The sequence below is a fragment of the Chrysemys picta genome, chromosome 17, assembly GCF_011386835.1.
Source record: "Chrysemys picta bellii isolate R12L10 chromosome 17, ASM1138683v2, whole genome shotgun sequence".
NCBI classification, from domain to species: domain Eukaryota; kingdom Metazoa; phylum Chordata; order Testudines; family Emydidae; genus Chrysemys; species Chrysemys picta.
In genome coordinates, this window is record NC_088807.1 from 8,453,819 (window position 1) to 8,474,150 (window position 20,332).

The window sequence follows — 20,332 nt, forward strand, 5'->3', positions numbered from 1 at the left end:
GCCAGCGAGGGAGCTGAGGAGAAGCTATCCTCCCTTGTACAGTCTCTTGTCTGCCAGTCTCAGTGATTCATCAGAGGAGCAAAGGGGGGAGCCCAGGCCTGCCCTCTATTCTGGGCTCCAGCCCAGGGACCCTAATAATATCAGCTATAGCAGCTGACTTTTTAGAAACAGGATGTGTGTAGAATTCCCTGGGCTACTTCCCCACAGCAGCCTCCACTTCCTCAAGATCCACTTCCCCCTTACCACAGGGCCTCCTTCCTTGTGCCCGATATGGTGTGTACTGCTCAGTCTCCCCAACAGCACAACTTCCTTCTACAGCTCCTGGTATCCACCCCCACCTGACTAACTGGGAGGTTCAGCCAGCCCCTGAGTGGCTTCAGGTGTCCCAATCAACCTAGCTGTCCTCTCTGCCTTCTGGAAAGATCTTATTGGCCCTAGATGTCTTAATTGACCCAGAGCAGCTGCCATTTGCTTATTCTGGCAATAGGGATTTGTTTAGGGTTGGAAGGGACCTCAGGAGGTCATCTAGTCTAACCTCCTGTTCAAAGCAGGACCAATCCCCAGACAGATTTTTACCCCAAATGGCCCCCTCAAGGATTGAACTCACAACCCTGGATTTAGCAGGCCAATGCTCAAACCATTGAGCTATCCCTCCCCCACCCTTCATGTGGGTTCTTGCCCCACCCCTAAAGGGGAGGGTTGTGCAATGCCACCAGTGCTGCCATAATTTCTGCTGCCACTTGCCGCTCCCTGGGATCTTTGCTGCTGATCTCTGCCACCTTTCCCCCTGCTCACCACTGTCATCTCTGCCGCTGCTGGCTGCCATCTCTAGAATGCCACCTCCTGAGGGTCCCCCCCTTAGCCCAGCTGTGAGTGATTTCACCTCACTGCTGCTGTAGCCTCCACCTTATCTGTCACTCCACCCCATCCCTGCAGGGGGCCTAAGTCTCAGCCCCATAAACCTGCTTGTAAAGGCCACTCATCATAGGCAAGGGGGATTCAGACCTGCTGTCTTCCTCAGCCTCCCAGTACTTCTATGGGCCTTGGACCAGGCCCTGCAGCCTGGGGAGTTACCAGCCTGGAACTCCCCTGCGCCTCTGGCTCTCCCCAGCCCTGCTTCACTCCCAGTACCCTTTCTGCAGGAAGGAAGGCAGGCCCTGCTCTCTCCCAGCCTGAAGAGAGACTCCTCTTGGGCCTCTAGCTCACAGCCTTCTTATAAGGGCCAGCTGGGTCCTCATTAAGCCATTCACAGCTGTGGCTGTTTTCCCAATCAGCCCAGCCTTTCCCCTGCCACAGCCCTCTCCCAGGGCTGTTTTAAGCCCTTCCGGGCAGGTACAGGGTAACCACCCTGCTACACTGCTCACCAACCATTTCAGCTCTAGGAATCACTGAGCAGAAACAAAGACCCTCCACCCAGTCTGATGGGCTGTGACTCTAAAGGAGCAAGTAGAACAGAACAGGTTTAAATTTTATTAGAGAATATTTAAAAAATAAACAGTACAGAGAATTTGAGGCGTCAGTTATTGGTCATTGGGGGTAACATACAGAGTATAGGGGGGATGTTAGTGTTTTGGGGTTGGGCAGCACACATAGTATATACAGACTATAGTGTCCCCAATGAGGGGGGGGGCAAACCGGTGGGCGGGATCGGGAAACAGCCGATAAGCGGTGAGGGTCTATCGCCCATACAGGAAGTAGAGACAGTCATGGGTATAATTAAGTGGGCTGGGTAATGGGGATGGGGCGACCCTCACGTGGTGGGATTCAGTTAGGTTCGGTGGGTTCAGGGGATAAAGTCCAGCAGGGGGGTTTATAGATCTCTTCCCCCTTGTGGGTGCACGAGGTCTCCCCGGCTCACTCTCGGTACTGGCGGTGGCCGGTGATGTGCTCCGTGTAGATGTCCCGGGACCAACAAATAGTGTCCGAGACCATTAGGCGTCTCATGAGCCATGCGTAGTGACGGCCCACCCCACAGGTCCTCAGCACGCGTTCGTTTTTTAATGCAGAACCAAAAATATCAACCCCCCACAGCTCTGACTCTCACATGGACTTGGCAACACTACTCCCTGCTTAGCTAGCAATGTTACAATTAGGGTGATTCCCGCAGTCAGCAGCTGTTTCTGTGATCACCTAGGCAGAGTGGGTGTGTCTATGCAAATACGGTCTGCTCCAGAGGTCTTTTCCCCTGGTTCATCACTAGATGTTGTGGAAGAGCCTGCTTATTGCTATTTTTGAAGAAGAGCAATTAGCCAATGGAAGAACTTTCCACATGATGGAGAATCCAACACAGTCCTAGGTGTCTATATAGGCCCAGTCATGGCCTAGGACCCATGGCATGAGGCTCCGCACAGCACATATTACGGGAGTGCCTAGGAGCGCCTATCATGGCCCAACTAAGAGTCAATTTCCAGTAAATGAAATAAGGAAGTTTGATATAACTTTTATTGTCAGTGATGGGGATTCCACATGTCCTGTTCTCTATGGCTGTGAATCTGCGTCTGGGCAGCACCCAGAGTGACTAGGCCCTCCTGATCTCAGTGACTCTTTGCCTAGGCAGCGCCCTACATGATGGTGCCCCAATCTCAGTGACTCTTTGCCTAGGCAGCGCCCTACATGATGGTGCCCCAATCTCAGTGACTCTTTGCCTAGGCAGTGCCCTACATGATGGGGCCCCAATCTCAGTGACTCTTTGCCTAGGCAGTACCCTACATGATGGGGCCCCAATCTCAGTGACTCTTTGCCTAGGCAGTACCCTACATGATGGGGCCCCAATCTCAGTGACTTTGTGTTTGGGCAGTGCCCAATGCGACAGTGCCCCAATCCCAGCAACTTTTTGTCCAGGCAGCGCCCTGTGTGATGGGGCCCCAGTCTTAGTGACTGTGATTCTGGGCAGTGCCTGGCACCATGTGGCCCCAATATTAGAGAGTTTGTGTCTGGGCAGTGGCCAACGTGAAGGAGCCCAGATCTCGGTGACTGTTCCTATCATGCAATCACATTCACACTTTACGAAGCTTATATTAAAAGAACTCCTTACAGCTAACGTCAATTTCCAAGTTTTGTTGGTCTGGTTTTTGTCCTCTGGTCAAGTCATTTGGGCAAAACTCTGAAAAGCAAACTAGCACTTTTTGAAGGAACTCCTTTAAACGTGTCTTTTTATGTTTTATTTTATTATTGTAAAACCCCTTCCTGGCCCATGCTGGTGTATCTTAATTTGCACTACATGCACATCTGGTCACAGTAGCTTTTCATGTTAGCAAAAAAACAAAAACAAACAAACAAACAAACAAAAAAACCCTCCCCAAAAAAACCACAGTCTGGAGGCGGAAGACTTTCTCTTAATTTACAGCATATCTCTTATGGCTTGTGGTCTGACTGAGGGCTTGTGTTTTTAACCCTGCTGTGTCATAGTCTTTGTTTCTTCATCGCCAATGTTTCTGTTACATCTTCACACTGTGTGTAGGGGGTGGGGGTGAGGTGCTCTTCTTGTAAAATGTAAAATGCCAGAGCACAGCGATAGCCGATGAAGGTTGGCAAAGGACAGAGCCCCCACCCTGCATCCTCCCAACCCCCGCACTCCAGCACTCCTCTGAGAACCCCCCAAATTCCCTCTCACTGCTCCAACCCCCACCCGTTGCCCAGCTCTGAATCTGGGCTGGTTGTCACCAGTGGGGCCCTGGCCCAGTGAGTGGGTCAATGGGGCACAGCTGGAGCGGGGCAGTTTATCAAAGGCAGAGGCAGGTGCCAGCCTCAGGACTGGGAGAGGAGGATTGGCCTATCCACATCTGGGTGTGTGGAACTGAAACAACGTGCAGCCGGGCAGCTGTGAAATCTCCTTGTTAACAGGGGGCTCTGCAAGGCGGCCCACCTGGCGACTCCATAAGGGGAGAGCGACTCCGCGGGATGCCCAGCGCAAGCCAGGGAGATGCCATCCAGCGGGAGGCCCCTGGCTTTGGTCTCAGTCGCCCTGGCCCTGTGCGTGGCAGCCCCAAGTAATGCCTTCCCCCCGGGTAGCCTCAGGCTGTGCCCTCTGGGTCTGGGAGAGAACCGAGCACACAGGGAAACCCCCAGAAACTTTTCCTTCTTGTGGAAAAACTTCTGCTCTGCTTTATTGATCTGCTGCAAATAGGTGTGTGTGTCTGAAACGCAGCTGCAGAGGGCATCCAGGGGGCAGATACAGGGCAGGGGGAGTTCAGTGCAGAGTACGGGCACGGCAAGGGTAGTTCATTTGGTAAAATAGCTGCATCCATATCTGACCCCCTCCATCTGTACACAGAAGGGGGAAGCAGAGAGTACTAATTCCTAGCTGCTATAGAGACATCTCCTCTGTGGTTTTCAAAGAGCTTTACATAGGGGGTAAATAACATTTTCCCCCTTTTACAGATGGGGAAACTGAGGCTCAGCTTTGCCTGCAGAGCCAGGATTAGAACTCAGGTTACCAATGTCCCACTGTAGCACCTTCCCCACAAGCCCCCTTAAGCACTTTCCTCTTCTCCTCTCACTGTAGCCTCTTCCTCACTGTGTGTAGTGTAATAACCTCTCTGTTCCTCATTCTCGCCCTGTTTCACTTCCAGGCTGAATCACTTCCCCTTTATCTACAAGCGAAGATCACAGTGATCATGCACCAGGGAGGGACGCACTGACGAGGGGGAGCTCTGGTGCATGCCCACCAGCAAAGGGAAGTGCTGCGATCTGAAGCTGGTGTCCCAGCAGTCTACCTCTCACTCCGATCTCATGGATTGCACAGCGGTCACCCAGCTTGGCCCCAGTCGCTGCAAGTAAACGGCCCCTGCTCCAAATCATAGAATCGTAGGACTGGAAGGTACATCGAAAGGTCATCTAGTCCAGTCCCCTGCACTCAAGGCAGCACTAACTATAATCTAGACCATCCCTGACAGTCTCTAACCTGCACTTAAAAATCTCCAGTGACGAAGATTCCACAACCCTTGTCCCTTGTCCCTGGGACCCTAGTTTATTCTCGCCGAGGAACGTTTGATTTGGCGATCACTCGCTTCTCTTGAAGACTCGCTTCCCGCTCACAAGAACAGCTCTCGCTCCTTCTCCAGCAAAAAGCGCCGCCCCGCTCAGCGCAATGAAACAACGGTGTGCCTACGATCACACACGCACACATGCACAGAAGGAAAGTGAGCGAGGGAATGCGTGAGAGCGCTGTGTGGCATAAGTTAGTGTTAAGATATTAAGAAATCAGGCTATTTAATACTAGCAAACGGACCAGAACTAGATCCAGTGGCTGGAAGCTGAAGGGAGACAAATTCAGACTGGAAAAATGAGGTCTGGTACCTGCATAATCCTAATGCAGCAACAAGGGCCAGGGTCAATATTTAGGGGTTCCTCTGAACATGACAAAACAGAACTGGCTTAACCCCCCACCCAGTAATCTGGGAAAACTAAACCCCACCCCTGGGCACCTGGAAGAGGCAATAATTCCCAAATCGCAAGCCCTGACTCTGTGTGTAACAAAAAAAACTTGTCTAGAAAGGGAGCGGGAACCCAGCATTAGTTTGGGAAAACACTGCAGTTACGATTCAGAAGCCTGCAAACCACATGTAAATACCTGGCCCAAGAGTCCATTCATGTGGGTTCTCGCCCCACCCCTAAAGGGGAGGGTTGTGCAATGCCCCTGGTGCTGCCATTATCTCTGCTGCCACTTGCCACTCACTGGGGCCTTTGCCACTGATCTCTGCCACCTTTCCCCCACTCACCACTGTCATCTCTTCCGCTGCTGGCTGCCATCTCTAGAATGCCACCTCCTGAGGATTCCCCCCTTAGCCCAGCTGTGAGTGATTTCACCTCACTGCTGCTGTAGCCTCCACCTTATCTGTCACTCCACCCCATCCCTGCAGAGGACCTAAGTCTCAGCCCTGTAATCTACCCACCAACCATTTCAGCTCTAGGAATCACTGAGCAGAAACAAAGACCCTCCACCCAGTCTGATGGGCTCCAACTCTAAACAAGCAAGTAGAACAAAACCCTCTTAAAACAAAACCAAAAACATCAACCCTCTATAGCTCTGATGTGCTCATGGATTTGGCATCACTACTCCCTGCTTAGCTAGCGATGTTACACTTAGGGTGACTCCTGCAGTCAGCGGCTGTGTCTGTGATCACCTAGGCAGAGTGGGCGTGTCTATGCAAATACGGTCTGCTCCAGAGGCCTTTTCCCCAGTTCATCACTAGATGTTGGGGGAGAGCTCATTCAGACCCTGCTTACTGCTGTTTTCCAGGAAGAGCAATTACCAGTTGTGAAGGCTGCTTCCCCACTCTGAACTTTAGGGTACAGATGTGGGGGCCTGCATGAAAACTTCTAAGCTTAACTACCAGCTTAGATCTGGTCTGCTGCCATCACTCCCAATGGGCTAACTCCCTTCCCTGGGTAGCCTTGAGAGACTCTTCACCAATTCCCTGGTGAATACAGATCCAAACCCCTTGGATCTTAAAACAAGAAGAAATTAACCATTGTCCCACCAACTCCTGGTGGATCAAGATCCAGTCTCCTTGGATCTAAAAACAAGGAAAATCAATCAGGTTCTTAAAAAGAAGGCTTTTAATTAAAGAAAAGGTAAAAATCATCTCTGTAAAATCAGGATGGAAAATAACTTTACAGGGTAATCAAACTTAAAGAGCCCAGAGGACCCTCCTCTAGCCTTAGGTTCAAAGTTACAGCAAACAGAGATAAACACTCTAGCAAAAAGGTACATTTACAAGTTAAGAAAACAAAGATAAAACTAACACGTCTTGTCTGGCTGTACTTATAAGTTTGAAATATGAGAGACTTGTTCAGAAAGATGTGGAGAGCCTGGATTGATGTCTGGTCCTCTTAGGCCCAAGAGCGAACTCTCCCCCCACCAAGATTTGAAAGTATCTTGTCCCCTTATTGGTCCTTTGGGTCAGGTGTCCACCAGGTTACCTGAGCTTCTTAACCCTTTACAGGTAAAAGGATTTTGGAGTCTCTGGCCAGGAGGGATTTTATAGTACGGTACACAGGAGAGCTGTTACCCTTCCCTTTATAGTTATGACACGCCCCCCAAATCACAGATAGTGTTGGACAGCCGGTTCCACACTGGCTGTGATTTCTTCCTGGAGCTCTAGGAGAAAACAGAGTTAATAAGACACATGCACCTTTAGACATACTACTGATTATATAAAAACTAACAATATGTCCCACATTCCAAGAACAATTTTTAACCAGTTGATTCTGGGAAACTTTCCTGGGAGAGTGCATCAGCCACTTTGTTAGAAGCTCCTGAAATGTGTTGTATTTCAAAATCAAAATCTTGGAGAGCTAAACTCCACCGAAGAAGTTTTTTGTTATTCCCTTTGGCGGTATGAAGCCACTGTAGCGCAGCATGGTCTGTTTGTAGTTGGAAACGCCGTCCCCAAATATATGGGTGTAGCTTTTCCAGCGCGTACACAATGGCGTAGCATTCCTTTTCGCTGATTGACCAGTGGCTTTCCCTCTCAGACAGTTTCTTGCTGAGAAACACGACAGGATGGAATTCTTGATCCGGTCCTTCCTGCATTAAAACTGCTCCCACGCCTCGCTCGGACGCATCTGTGGTTACTAGGAACGGTTTGTCAAAGTCTGGGGCCCTTAGCACAGTGTCAGACATGAGTGTCGCCTTAAGCTGGTGAAAGGCCTTTTGACACTCATCAGTCCACTGAACTGCATTTGGCTGTTTCTTTCTGGTTAGGTCTGTCAGCGGGGCGGCGATTTGGCTGTAGTGGGGTACAAATCGCCTATAATATCCGGCCAAGCCTAAGAACGATTGGACCTGTTTCTTTGACTTTGGAACTGGCCACTTTTGGTTAGCATCCACTTTGGCCTGTAGGGGATTTATAGTTCTTTGACCTACCTGGTGCCCCAGGTAAGTCACTCTGTTTTGGCCTATTTGACACTTTTTAGCCTTAACAGTTAGTCCTGCCTGCCGGATGCGCTCGAAGACTTTTTCCAAGTGCTCCTGGTGTTCTGCCCATTGTCATGGAGTGTGGGGGACTCAGGGCCCTGCACCCCCCAGCTTCCTGCGATTCACCATGACTCTCAGCCAGTCAGTAAAGCAGAAGGTTTATTTAGACGACAGGAATACAGTCCAAGACATGTCTTGCAGGCACAGACAACAGGACCCCCCCTCAGTTGGGTCCATCCTGGGGTCTCAGGGCGCCCCAGCCCCTTGGGAGGTCAGAGCCCCATCTGCCTCCCAGCCATCTCTCCAGGCAGCTCCTCCAACTCTCCCCTCAGCGACCCCTCCCACATCCGTTGTTCAGTTTCCCGGGCAAAGGTGTCACCTGGCCTCTAACCCCTTCCTGGGTTCTCATGTTACATGCTCAGGTATTCTCTGTCGGTCAGTCTCCCATCCCCCAATGCAGACTATCCTAGCCACACTCCTCTGTCAGCATTCAAAGACCACAGTAAGAACAGTCCCAGTTCGTCATACCCATGACTCAGAAAAAATGGCCACATCATTGAGGTAGGCAACTGCAGATTTTCCCAATCCCGTTAGGAGACCATCTACAAGTCTTTGGAAGGTGGCGAGTGCATTTTGCAGCCCGAAAGGGAGTACATTGAATTCATACACCCCTGCCTGGGTGACGAAGGCTGACCTTTCCTTAGCGGGTTTATCTAGTGGTACTTGCCAGTACCCTTTGGTTAAGTCTAAGGTAGAGATGAATTCGGCATGTCCCAATTTCTCCAATAGCTCATCTGTGCGTGGCATTGGATAGTTGTCAGGACGAGTTACAGCATTTAGCTTACGGTAGTCCACGCAAAAGCGTATTTCCCCATCTGGTTTGGGAACTAGAACCACTGGAGATGCTCATGCACTCTTAGAGGGGCGGATTATACCCATCTGTAGCATGTCCTGGATCTCCCTTTTTATAGCAGTTTGGGCATGAGGTGACTCCCAGTAGGGTGGGGTTCTAATTGGGTGAGCATTACCTGTGTCAATGGAGTGGTATGCCCGTTCGGTCCGTCCTGGGGTGGCTGAGAACACTGGCGCAAAGCTAGTGCACAGCACCTTGATCTGCTGCCGCTGTAGACGTCCAAGGGTCACGGAGAGGTTCACCTCTTCCACGCCACCATTACTTTTTCCTTCATAGTAGACACCCTTCAGGCCACTCCGCATCATCTGTTTCCTGGGCTGTAAACTGGGAAACCTTTAATTCTCTGGAATAAAAGGGCTTAAGAGAATTAACATGATATATCTTAGGCTTTATGTTGGAGGTGGGGGATGCTATGAGATAGTTAACAGCTCCTAGGTGCTCCTGGACCGTGAATGGTCCTTCCCATGATGCTTCCATTTTATGGGCCTGGAGCGCCCTTAAGACCATGACTTGGTCTCCTACTTTGAAGGACCGTTCTCTGGAATGTTTATCATACCAGGCCTTTTGCTCTTTCTGAGCATCCTTTAGGTTTTCTTTAGCAAGGGCTAAAGAGTGTCGGAGGGTGCTTTGTAGGTTGCTTACAAAGTCTAGAATGTTAGTTCCTGGAGAAGGCGTAAACCCCTCCCATTGCTGCTTCACCAACTGTAATGGCCCCTTAACCTCATGGTCATACACAAGTTCAAATGGTGAAAACCCTAAACTGGGATGTGATACAGCCCTGTAGGTGAAAAGCAACTGCTGCAACACTAGGTCCCAATCATTGGAGTGTTCATTTACGAATTTACGTATCATGGCCCCCAAAGTTCCATTAAACCTCTCCACCAGGCCATTGGTTTCATGCTGGTAAGGGGTGGCAACCAAGTGATTCACCCCATGAGCTTCCCACAGGTTTTCCATGGTCCCTGCCAGGAAATTAGTTCCCGAATCTGTAAGGATGTCGGAGGGCCAACCTACCCTGGCTAAAATGTCTGCTAATGCCTGGCACACACTTTTAGCCCTGGTGTTGCTTAAGGGTACTGCTTCCGGCCATCGGGTAGCAAAATCCATGAAAGTCAATATGTACTGCTTTCCTCTGGGTGTCTTCTTTGGGAAAGACCCAGAATATCCACAGCTACTCGCTGAAATGGGACCTCAATTATGGGTAGTGGCTGGAGAGGGGCTTTGATCTGGTCTTGGGGCTTTCCCACTCGTTGGCACACGTCACAAGACCGGACATAATTAGCAATGTCCTTGCCCATTCCCTCCCAGTGGAAGGACTTCCCCAACCGGTCTTTGGTTCTGTTCACCCCAGAATGGCCACTGGGATGATCATGGGCTAAGCTGAAGAGTTTTACCTGATACTTAGTGGGAACTACCAACTGTCTTTGAGGATGCCAGTCTTCCTGGTCCCCACGAGGAAGAGTTTCCTTGTATAAAAGTCCTTGTTCTACAACAAACCGGGATCAGTTAGAAGAGCTGAGAGGCAGTGGGGTGCTCCGTGCCACCGCCCAAGCTTTCTGAAGGCTGTCATCTGCTTCCTGCTCGGCCTGGAACTGTTCCCTTGATGCTGGAGACATCAGTTCCTCCTTGGACTGTGGACTGGGGCTTGGTCCCTCTGGAAGCGAGGCAGGTGCTGGGGCTGTTTCCGTTGACTGTGAACCGCTGTCCGCTGGTGGACTATGTTGTATTTCAGGCTCTGGCAGAGCCTCTTGGGTAGGGTTATCTGCTGTTTCTGTCAGTTCAGGCTTGCTGGTGCCCTCTGGCGTTGGAGTTGTAGACGGGTTTGCAAACACTGTACTCAGTGCTGGCAATGGTTCTGGTGCTGGTTGCGTTGCCAGTTCCGGTTCTGGGACTGTTTTGGCTGGGTCTCTGCGATTGGATCCACTACGGCTGTTGCAGTCGTTGGCAGGGGATCCGGTTCCACCACCTTTGTCTGGGTCTCTGGTAACACAGACGGGGCCCGGGTGGACGGCTCAGGAACAGGGATGGGGGTGAAAGCTTGCTTAGCCTGGCTGCGGGTGACTATTCCCACCCTCTTGGCTAGCTTCATATGGTTGGCAAAGTCTTCTCCCAGCAGCATGGGGATGGGATAATTGTCATAGACTGCAAAAGTCCCCATTCCTGACCAGCCCTTGTACTGGACATGCAATTTGGCTGTAGGCAAGGTTACAGAGTGTGACATGAAGGGTTGAATTGTCACCGGAGCCTCCGAGTTGATGTTTGGGGTCCACTAGGGATTGGTGGATAGTTGACACTTGTGCCCCAGAGTGCCTCCAAGCAATAACCTTCTTTCCACCCACTCTCAAGGTTTCCCTTCGCTCGGAGGGTATGAGAGAGGCATCTGGGCCTGGGGATCTTTGGTGTGATTGTGGTGTAATGAACTGTAATCGGTTGGGGTTCTTGTGGCAGTAGGCCTTTATATGTCCCAGTTCATTACATTTAAAACATTGCCCTGCTAAGGTATCACTGGGGCGATGTTGGTTGGTGGAGACTGGTGTGGTGGGGTGAGAAGGCGTCTGGGGTTTCCCTTGGGATGTAGGTGGGGCCTTGGGTTGTCCCCGAAGTTTTGTTTCGGGTTGCCCCTTCCGATATTTGCTCCAACTGCTACTAGTTTTTTTCTTTTCTGCCACCTCCACCCATTTGGCTCCAATCTCCCCCGCCTCGGTTACAGTTTTGGGCTTCCCATCTAGGATGTACCTTTCTATTTCCTCAGGAACACCCTCTAAAAACTGTTCCATTTGCATTAGGAAGGGCAACTCTTCTGTAGATTTAACATTTGCTCCTGATATCCAGGCCTCCCAATTTTTCCCAATGTGGTAGGCATGTTGGGTAAATGACACGTCTGGTTTCCACCTTAGGGCTCTGAACTGCTGACGGGCATGCTCGGGTGTTAGCCCCATTCAGATTCTGGCTTTGTTTTTAAAAAGTTCATAACTGTTCATGTGTTCCTTAGGCATTTCAGCCGCCACCTCTGCTAAGGGTCCACTGAGCTGCGGCCTCAGCTCTACCATGTACTGGTCTGTAGTGATGCTGTACCCATGGCAGGCCCTTTCAAAATTTTTAAGAAGGCCTCAGTATCATCGCCTGCCTTGTAGGTGGGGAATTCTGGGATTGGAAGCAGTACCTGGAGAGGGGTTTCTAGGGTTGGCTGGTATATCCGTCCTAGCCCTTGCTAATTCCAGTTCATGCTTCCTCTCTCTTTCCCTCTCCTCCATAGTTATCTTGTGGGCAGCCTCCTCTGCCTTAATTTCTAATTGTTTTAGTTCCATCCGTCTCTTATGTTCGTTTTCTTTTTCTGTTGCTTCCAGTCTGGCCAGTTCTAGTTTGTTAGCTGCTTCACTGGTAGTCATTTTCCTGCTTTTTGTGCTGGGCCACACCCCTCTGCAGTTCACTGAAACTGGGATGCACTCAGCTCAGGGCTGGCTTAGGTAACAGAGACTTTCTAACTAGCTATCCCGGAGAGGTAGAAAGAAAAAAAACAATTCAGCTTGTAAATTCCTTTTGCCAGCTGTTTGCTCACTGCTTGAACCCTTCTCTTAACAAAGACCCTTGTTAAAAAAACTGAACACCTCTGCATTCAGGCAAGGATAGATAAGATATGCATCTACCTTCAGCTCTGCTTTCCAAGCAGCTAGAAAGGAGAAAAAAAAAATCTTACTGGCTTTTGGTTTAAAATGATCCCACCGCTCTGCCACCATGTCAAGGCTCCTTCCCCGCTCTGAACTTTAGGGTACAGATGTGGGGGCCTGCATGAAAACTTCTAAGCTTAATTACCAGCTTAGATCTGGTCCGCTGCCACCACTCCCAATGGGCTAACTCCCTTCCCTGGGTAGCCTTGAGAGACTCTTCACCAATTCCCTGGTGAATACAGATCCAAACCCCTTGGATCTTAAAACAAGGAGAAATTAACCATCCCCCCTCCTCTCTCCCACCAACTCCTGGTGGATCAAGATCCAACCCCCTTGGATCTAAAAAACAGGAAAAATCAATCAGGTTCTTAAAAAGAAGGCTTTTAATTAAAGAAAAAGGTAAAAATCATCTCTGTAAAATCAGGATGGAAAATAACTTTACAGGGTAATCAAACTTAAAGAGCCCAGAGGACCCCCCTCTAGCCTTAGGTTCAAAGTTACAGCAAACAGAGGTAAACACCCTAGAAAAAGGTACATTTACAAGTTGAGACAACAAAGATAAAACTACCACGCCTTGCCTGGCTGTACTTACAAGTTTGAAATATGAGAGACTTGTTCAGAAAGATTTGGAGAGCCTGGATTGATGTCTGGTCCCTCTTAGGCCCAAGAGCGAACTCCCTCCAAAACAAAGAGCACAAACAAAAGCCTTCCCCCCACCAAGATTTGAAAGTATCTTGTCCCCTTATTGGTCCTTTGGGTCAGGTGTCCACCAGGTTACCTGAGCTTCTTAACCCTTTACAGGTAAAAGGATTTTGGAGTCTCTGGCCAGGAGGGATTTTATAGTATTGTACACAGGAGGGCTGTTATCCTTCCCTTTTTAGTTATGACACCAGTACAACAACTTTTCACATGGTGGAGAATCCAACACAGTCCTAGGTGTCTATATAGGCCCAGTCATGGCCAAGGACCCATCGGGCAAGGCGCTGGAGAGCACATATTACGAGAGTGTCTAGGAGCCCAGGCCCCATGGTGCTTGGTGCTGTACAGCACGTATTACGGGAGTGCCTAGGAGCCCCAGTCATGGCCCAGGATCCATGGCTCTAGGCGCAGCTGTAACAAAGCGGCCTTTGGCAGGAACTACTGAAGCCTGGTCTACACTACGAGTTTAGGTTGAATTTAGCAGCATTAAATCGAATTAAGCCTGGACACGTCCACACGATGAAGCCCTTTTTTTCGACTTAAAGGGCCCTTTAAACTGATTTCTTTACTCCACCTCCGACGAGGGGATTAGTGCTGAAATCGGCCTTTCCGGGTCAGATTTGGGGTAGTGTGGACAGAATTTGACGGTATTGGCCTGCGGGAGCTATCCCAGAGTGCTTCATTGTGACCGCTCTGGACAGCACTCTCAACTCAGATGCACTGACCAGGTAGACAGGAAAAGCCCCGCGAACTTTTGAATTTCATTTCTTGTTTGCCCAGCGTGGAGAGCACAGGTGACCATGCAGAGCTCATCAGCACAGGTAACCATGATGGAGTCCCAGGATCGCAAAAGGTTTTCCTGTGGCTATAAGTTCATAACAGCCTCGGTTCAGAACAAAGACACCCATGAATGGGTCACTGTTCCTTGGGCTTGGGCTTCTGATCTCCAGACTCCAGGAACAGGTGATCAGCAGACGATGGGCCCTGGCTGGGTTTTAGCATAACCTGGGGGGAAGGAATTTGCTTTCACCTCCCTGTAGATATTTCCCAGGAAATCCACTTCACACGTATTGTCCCAAATGACCATTCTTGTCTGCCACATAATTCAATGTGTCCTTTCATCATCCAGGCCCACAATGCTATGTAACCTTTGCATTTCATACAACGGACTCCAAAGATATTTAATGAAGTAATTGCTACGCTAGGCTGAGAGCTTCCTAAGGAGGCTCTCACCTGCACGGCCAGCTCCTAAGTGACAGAGGAGCTAGTGAACAGTAGCAGCAAACAGGGGAGTTTTGTGAGGGAGTTCTCCGGGGCAAGGAGAGACTATGTGATCCTTGGGGAGAGTTTGTTGTGTGTTAGTTTGTTTGTTGTAGGCTTGTTTGCTTGCCCTGTGCTTGCTTGAAGTTTCTAGTGTGGGCTGTTTTGGAGGCTGGGTGCTGAGCAGCAAATAGGCGTTTAGAGAGGGAGTGTGAGAGGCAGATACACCCAATAAACATACTCTACACTCGGGCCAATAACCCCCCGCCCCCAAACACCTAACAAATAAACCCTTCAGGACTAAAAATAATGCAGGCAGAAGTCCAGCAGCAGAGTGGAAGCTATCCAGTTTATTGCACTGAATGCAGCATGTACAGTTACCTGCCTTGTGGGCAGGTGGCATCTGCATGCATTTGGTGCAAGCCACGCATGGCCCTCAGAGGTTGAGTTCGGGATCTTGAGACCAGACTAGATGAACTGGTAGAGATAAGGGAGACAGAGAGGCACACAGAGGAGACTTTGAGGGACACAGTAGAATGGTCCCACGCCCAGTCTGACACTCTGCTGTTGAGGAGGATGAAAGTCGCAGGGGAGGAGAACATCAAACTGGAGCAGAAGGAAACAATCCCATAGTTGGGACCCGCCTTCTAGATGATGTTAAGGTGTTCTCCTGCACTAAGGTTACCCCAGTTATTAGGAAGAGACAGGTAGTAGTGATGGGGGTTTCACTTATTAGAGATGATTAGAAATACAGAAGCAGATGTGTTGGGTTTGAGATGATTGAGAGACCCAGATGGTGGATTGCCTGCTGGGTGTGAAGGTAGCGGATCTTTAAAGACATCCAGATACGTTTATGTACAGCAGTGGGGAGCAGTGGTGGTTGTAGTACATGTAACAGCAATTTTTTTTAAAGTACATCAGAAGCAGGAAGCCAGCGAAACAAACACTGCAATGACTGGATGATGTTAGGAACCATTAGGAAAGGGATTAATAATAAAACAGAAAATATCATAATCCCACTATAGAAATCCATGGTATGCCCACACCTTCAATACTGTGTGTAGTTCTAGTTGCCCCATCTCAAAAAAGATATATTAGAATTGGAAAAGGTACACAGAAGGGCAACAAAAATGATTAGGGGCATGGAACAGCTTCCATATAAAGAGAAATTAAAAAGACTGGGACTGTTCAGCTTTGAAAAAAGACAGCCAAGGGGGGATATGATAAAGGTCTATAAAATCATGATTGGTGTGGAGAAAGTGAGTAAGGAATTGTTATTTACCCCTTTGCATAACACTAGAATCAAGGGGGTTACCCAATGAAATTAATAGGCAGAAGGTTTAAAACAAACAAAAGGAAATACTTCTTCACACAACGTACAGTCAACCTGTGGAACTCATTGCCAGGGGATGCTGTGAAGGCCAAAAGTATAAGAGGGTTAAAAAATAATTAGATCAGTTCATGGAGGATAGGTCCATGGATGGCTATTGGCCAAGATGGTCCAGGATGCAACCCCATGCTCTGGGTTCCCTAAACTGCTGTCTTCCAGAAGCTGGGACTGGACAACAGAGGATGGATCACTCAATAAATTGTCCTGTTCTGTTCATTCCCTCTGAAGCACCTGGCACGAGCCACTGTCAGAAGACAGGATACTGGGCTAGACGGACCATTGGTCTGACCCAGTATGGCCGTTCTTATGTTCTTAAATATATTGCAGGGATTTACCTGATCTGTGACATTGGGAACTACAGATTTACCCTGCTTGTGAGCTTAACTGTGGGAAGTAAGTGAATGTTCCTAAACTGTTACAATAACCTGTAACAATGAAAGTTGATAGAAGGGATATGAAAAGGAGACAAAGACAGGATTAGTTCAAATAAAAGGGCTACAGATGCTACCAAAGAACTGCGTTAGCAGTGTCACTGATGAATAAGGGAAGGGTAGGGACTGGAAATCAATGGACCAAAATTGGTGTGTTAGAAACTAGGCCTAATTGGTGAACAAAATAACGATTGGATGGGCTTGTAACAAAGGACAATATTCTGAACAAACCTGCCTGAAGTAAGTTAAACCTTACTGAAAGAATTTGAATACCTTTGGGGTCCATTGTATTCCAATACAATTGTTTTGTGTTGGTGTAAAACTGTATAACTTTTCGAGGAGACGTGACTAATGTAAACCTTGGGGGACTGTTAAGCACTTCAAAGAATTGGCTGGGATAATACCCGTGAAGTGGGTTTCCTGGGAGGCACATGCAGGGGTGGCGGGTGAATGTGTCCTTAGGGGAGGCTAGCCCCTGGCCCCTCCCCCCTGCCCGAGGCTCCGCCCTGCCTCTTCTGCCTCCCGTCCCCTGCCATTCCTGATATCTGACTTGTGTCCATTTATCCTCTTATGTAGTGACTGATGTAGATATGTGGGCGCTGAGGTACAACTGCAACTGCTCCAACCCCTCAGACAGAGACCAATACCTACAAGATCTTCACCAAGCATTCTCAAAACTATGATATCCACACAAGGAAATAAGGAAACAAATCAACAGAGCCAGATGTGTACCCAGAAGCCTTCTTCTACAAGACAAGCCAAGAAAGAAACCAACAGAACTCCACTGGCCATCACCTACAGTCCCCAGCTTAAACCTCTCCAATGCATCATCAGTGATCTACAACCCATCCTGGACAATGATCCCTCGCTTTCACAGACCTTGGGAGGCAGGCCAGTCCTCGCCCACAGACAACCTGCCAACCTTAAGCATATTCTCACCAGCAACCATGCACCACACCATAACAACTCTAACTCAGGAACCAATCCATGCAACAAACCTCAATGCCAACTCTGCCCACATATCTACACCAGCAACACCATCACAGGACCTAACCAGATCAGCTACAATATCACCGGTTCATTCACCTGCATGTCCACCAATGTTATATATGCCATCATGTGCCAGCAATGCCCCTCTGCTATGTACATTGGCCAAACTGGACAGTCACTACGTAAGAGGATAAATGGACACAAGTCAGATATCAGGAATGGCAATATACAAAAACCTGTAGGAGAACACTTCAACCTCCCTGGCCACACAATAGCAGATGTAAAGGTAGCCATCTTACAGCAAAAAAACTTCAGGACCAGACTCCAAAGAGAAACTGCTGAGCTCCAGTTCATTTGCAAATTTGACACCATCAGATCAGGATTAAACAAAGACTGTGAATGGCTATCCAACTACAGAAGCAGTTTCTCCTTCCTTGGTGTTCACACCTCAACTGCTAGCAGAGGACCTCACCCTCCCTGATTGAACTAACGTCATTATCTCCATACTGATTCTTGCCAGCATATTTATACCTGCCTCTGGAAATTTCCATTACATGCGTCTGATGAAGTGGGCATTCACCCATGAAAGCTTATGCTCCAATACATCTGTTAGTCTTAAAGGTGCCACAGGACTCTCTGTTGGTTTTTACAGATCCAGACTAACACGGCTGCCCCTCTGATACTTCCTAAAACTGTTGACCCCAAGGATATAACAGGGTTTGTTTGCTCAGCATGTTTCAGGAACATGTATTTCACAATCCAGTGATAGAAATAAAGCCACAGCGCATGTCACTTCTCCTATGTGGGCTCAGTCGCACGCACCCACTGGGTCACTTCAGGGGGGGGGCACGGAGGGAGGGGTCTCTGCAGTGAGAGGCCTGTCACACCCCCGGTCCCTTGGGTCCCTGCCCCCTTGGGTGCTTGCCCCAACTCCCCAGCCTCCCAGCCTGTGACCATCACACGGAGCTCAGCCTGCCACTCTCACAAGGACGATCGCCTGCCCTAACCCCTGGCCACGCTGCCCCACAAGGCGTGTGCTATGAACATGGGGTTTCCCGGGTGCCTCCTGCTCCCAGCTGGGCACCCCCTTGGCAGGAGCTTGGCTGCCTGCGCTGGAGCTGGGAAGACAAAGATCCCCATCCTCCTGGTCTGGCTTTGGGGTGAGTGGCCTTTTCCCTTTGCTCTGGCTTTGAATAGCCCTGGGGGCACCCTGAGATTCTCCAGCCCCACCCATCAGACACGGCGTAGCTGTGTCCTGGGAGCCAGAACTACTGGGGTGTATTCCTGCCTTGGGAAGTGGAATGGGATCTAGTGGATAGAGCAGAGGGGCTGGGAGCCAGGACTCCTGGGGTCTACTGCTGACATGGGAAAGGGAGTGGGGTCTAGTGGTTAGACCCACGAAAGCTTATGCTCCAATACATCTGTTAGTCTATAAGATGCCACAGGACTCTTTGTTGCTTTTTATTAAATATCATTAACTATTATTTATGATGCAAACACAAGAATTCATGTTACGGCAGCACTGTATGCCGAGCTCAAGGCCCTGTGGTGCTGGGCTCTGCACTGACAGGGCGACAGGCAGTCTCTGCCCCAAAGAGCTCTATCTAAATGGAGAGGATAAAGAGGGGCAATAGGGCACAGAGAGGGGATGTGATAGCAGCTGTTGGGAATGGAGCCATGGTCTCATCACTCCCAGCCAGGTGCCCCTCAGCACTGCCGCTGTGCTTGGTGCTGTACAATGCACAACCAGAGACAGACACTGTGCTCACAGTCAGTCATGAAATGTGCTGTCCCCAGACACAGCCCTTCTCAGACTCAGGTAGGCACTGAGAGAACCTGGAGAACAAAGACAAATTAACATTACAAATCTCAGCTCCCTCTCAGCATCCACCAGCATTTCCAGAGGGCCAGCAACCGACTTTGTAAGCCCCAATATAGAGACGATGGCTCTGTCGCTGGACACTGAAAGAAGAGCTCATCACTGAGAAAGTTTGCAGATGACACAGTTGGGGGAGTGGTAAATAATGAAGAGGACAGGTTATTGGTTGAGAGATCTGGACGCTTTGTAAACTGGGTGCAAGCAAACAATATACATTTTACTACAACGACATGCAAATGTATAAATCTAGGGACCAAGAACATGGGCCATACTTACATGGTGAACTCTCTCCTGGGACACAGTGCCCCTGAAAAAGATTTGGGGGTCACAGTGGATAATCAGCTGAACACAAGTTCCCAGTGAGATACTGTGGCCAAAAGAGCTGCTGTTATCCTGTGATGCACAAACAGGGGAATCTCTAGTAGGAGCAGATAGTTTATTTTACCTCCGCATTTGGCACTGGTGTGATCAATGCTGGAATCCTGTGTCCAGTTCTGGTGTCCCCAGTTCAAGAAAGATGTTGATGAGTTGGAGAGGGCTCAGAGAAGAGCCATGAGAATGAGTAAAGGACTAGAAAACCTATTTAATCTGTTTAGCTTAACGAAGAGAAGGTTAAGGGGTGACTTGATCACAGTCTGTAAGTATCTACACGGGGAACAAGTATTTCATAATGGGCTCTTCAATCTAGCAGAGAAAGGGGTAACAGGATCCAATGGCTAGAGTTGAAGCCAGACAAATTCAGGCTGGAATGAGGCATTTACATGGATCGTGGTGGATTCTCCATCACTTTTTGACAACTTTTAACTCAAGATTGGATGTTTTTCTAAACATTCTAGGAATGATTTCAGGGCAGGTCTCTGGCCTGTGCTATACAGGACTCAGACTAGATGATCAGAGTGGTTCCTTTTGACCTAGGAATCTATGAATCTGTAAAACTCCCGAGTCAGACTGAAACTTCCTATCAGACGGTGCTGGGTGTGCGGGGCTGGGGCCGGTTTGTGGAGCCCCTGGAATCTCACAAAGCTGCAGAAACACTTTGCATTCAAAGTTTCTCCCTTGATCTGAGAGCAGCACTGCTGGGGTCCCGAGTCTGGTGAAGAATTCGTTCACTAGAATGAAGGTATTACATTGATTCATTGTGTACTTATTAGCCTCAGTGAAATCCAAACCCATTATCAGCT

General features: G+C 49.1%; 1 protein-coding gene across 2 annotated transcripts in view; it reads left to right on the forward strand.

Annotated features, from left to right (window-relative positions):
• The first annotated feature begins 18,114 nt into the window (after positions 1-18,114).
• The window catches only part of LOC101951410 (deleted in malignant brain tumors 1 protein-like), a 68,162-nt gene continuing 65,944 nt past the window's right edge, over positions 18,115-20,332 (forward strand). Inside the window, exon 1 of one of the 2 annotated variants that reach the window (XM_065570746.1) lies at positions 18,115-18,432. In XM_065570746.1, coding sequence (XP_065426818.1) covers positions 18,312-18,432 — 121 coding nt within the window. In that variant the 5' untranslated portion in view covers positions 18,115-18,311. The remainder of the gene's footprint in view (positions 18,433-20,332) is intronic. The other variant, XM_065570748.1, reaches the window with a different exon arrangement.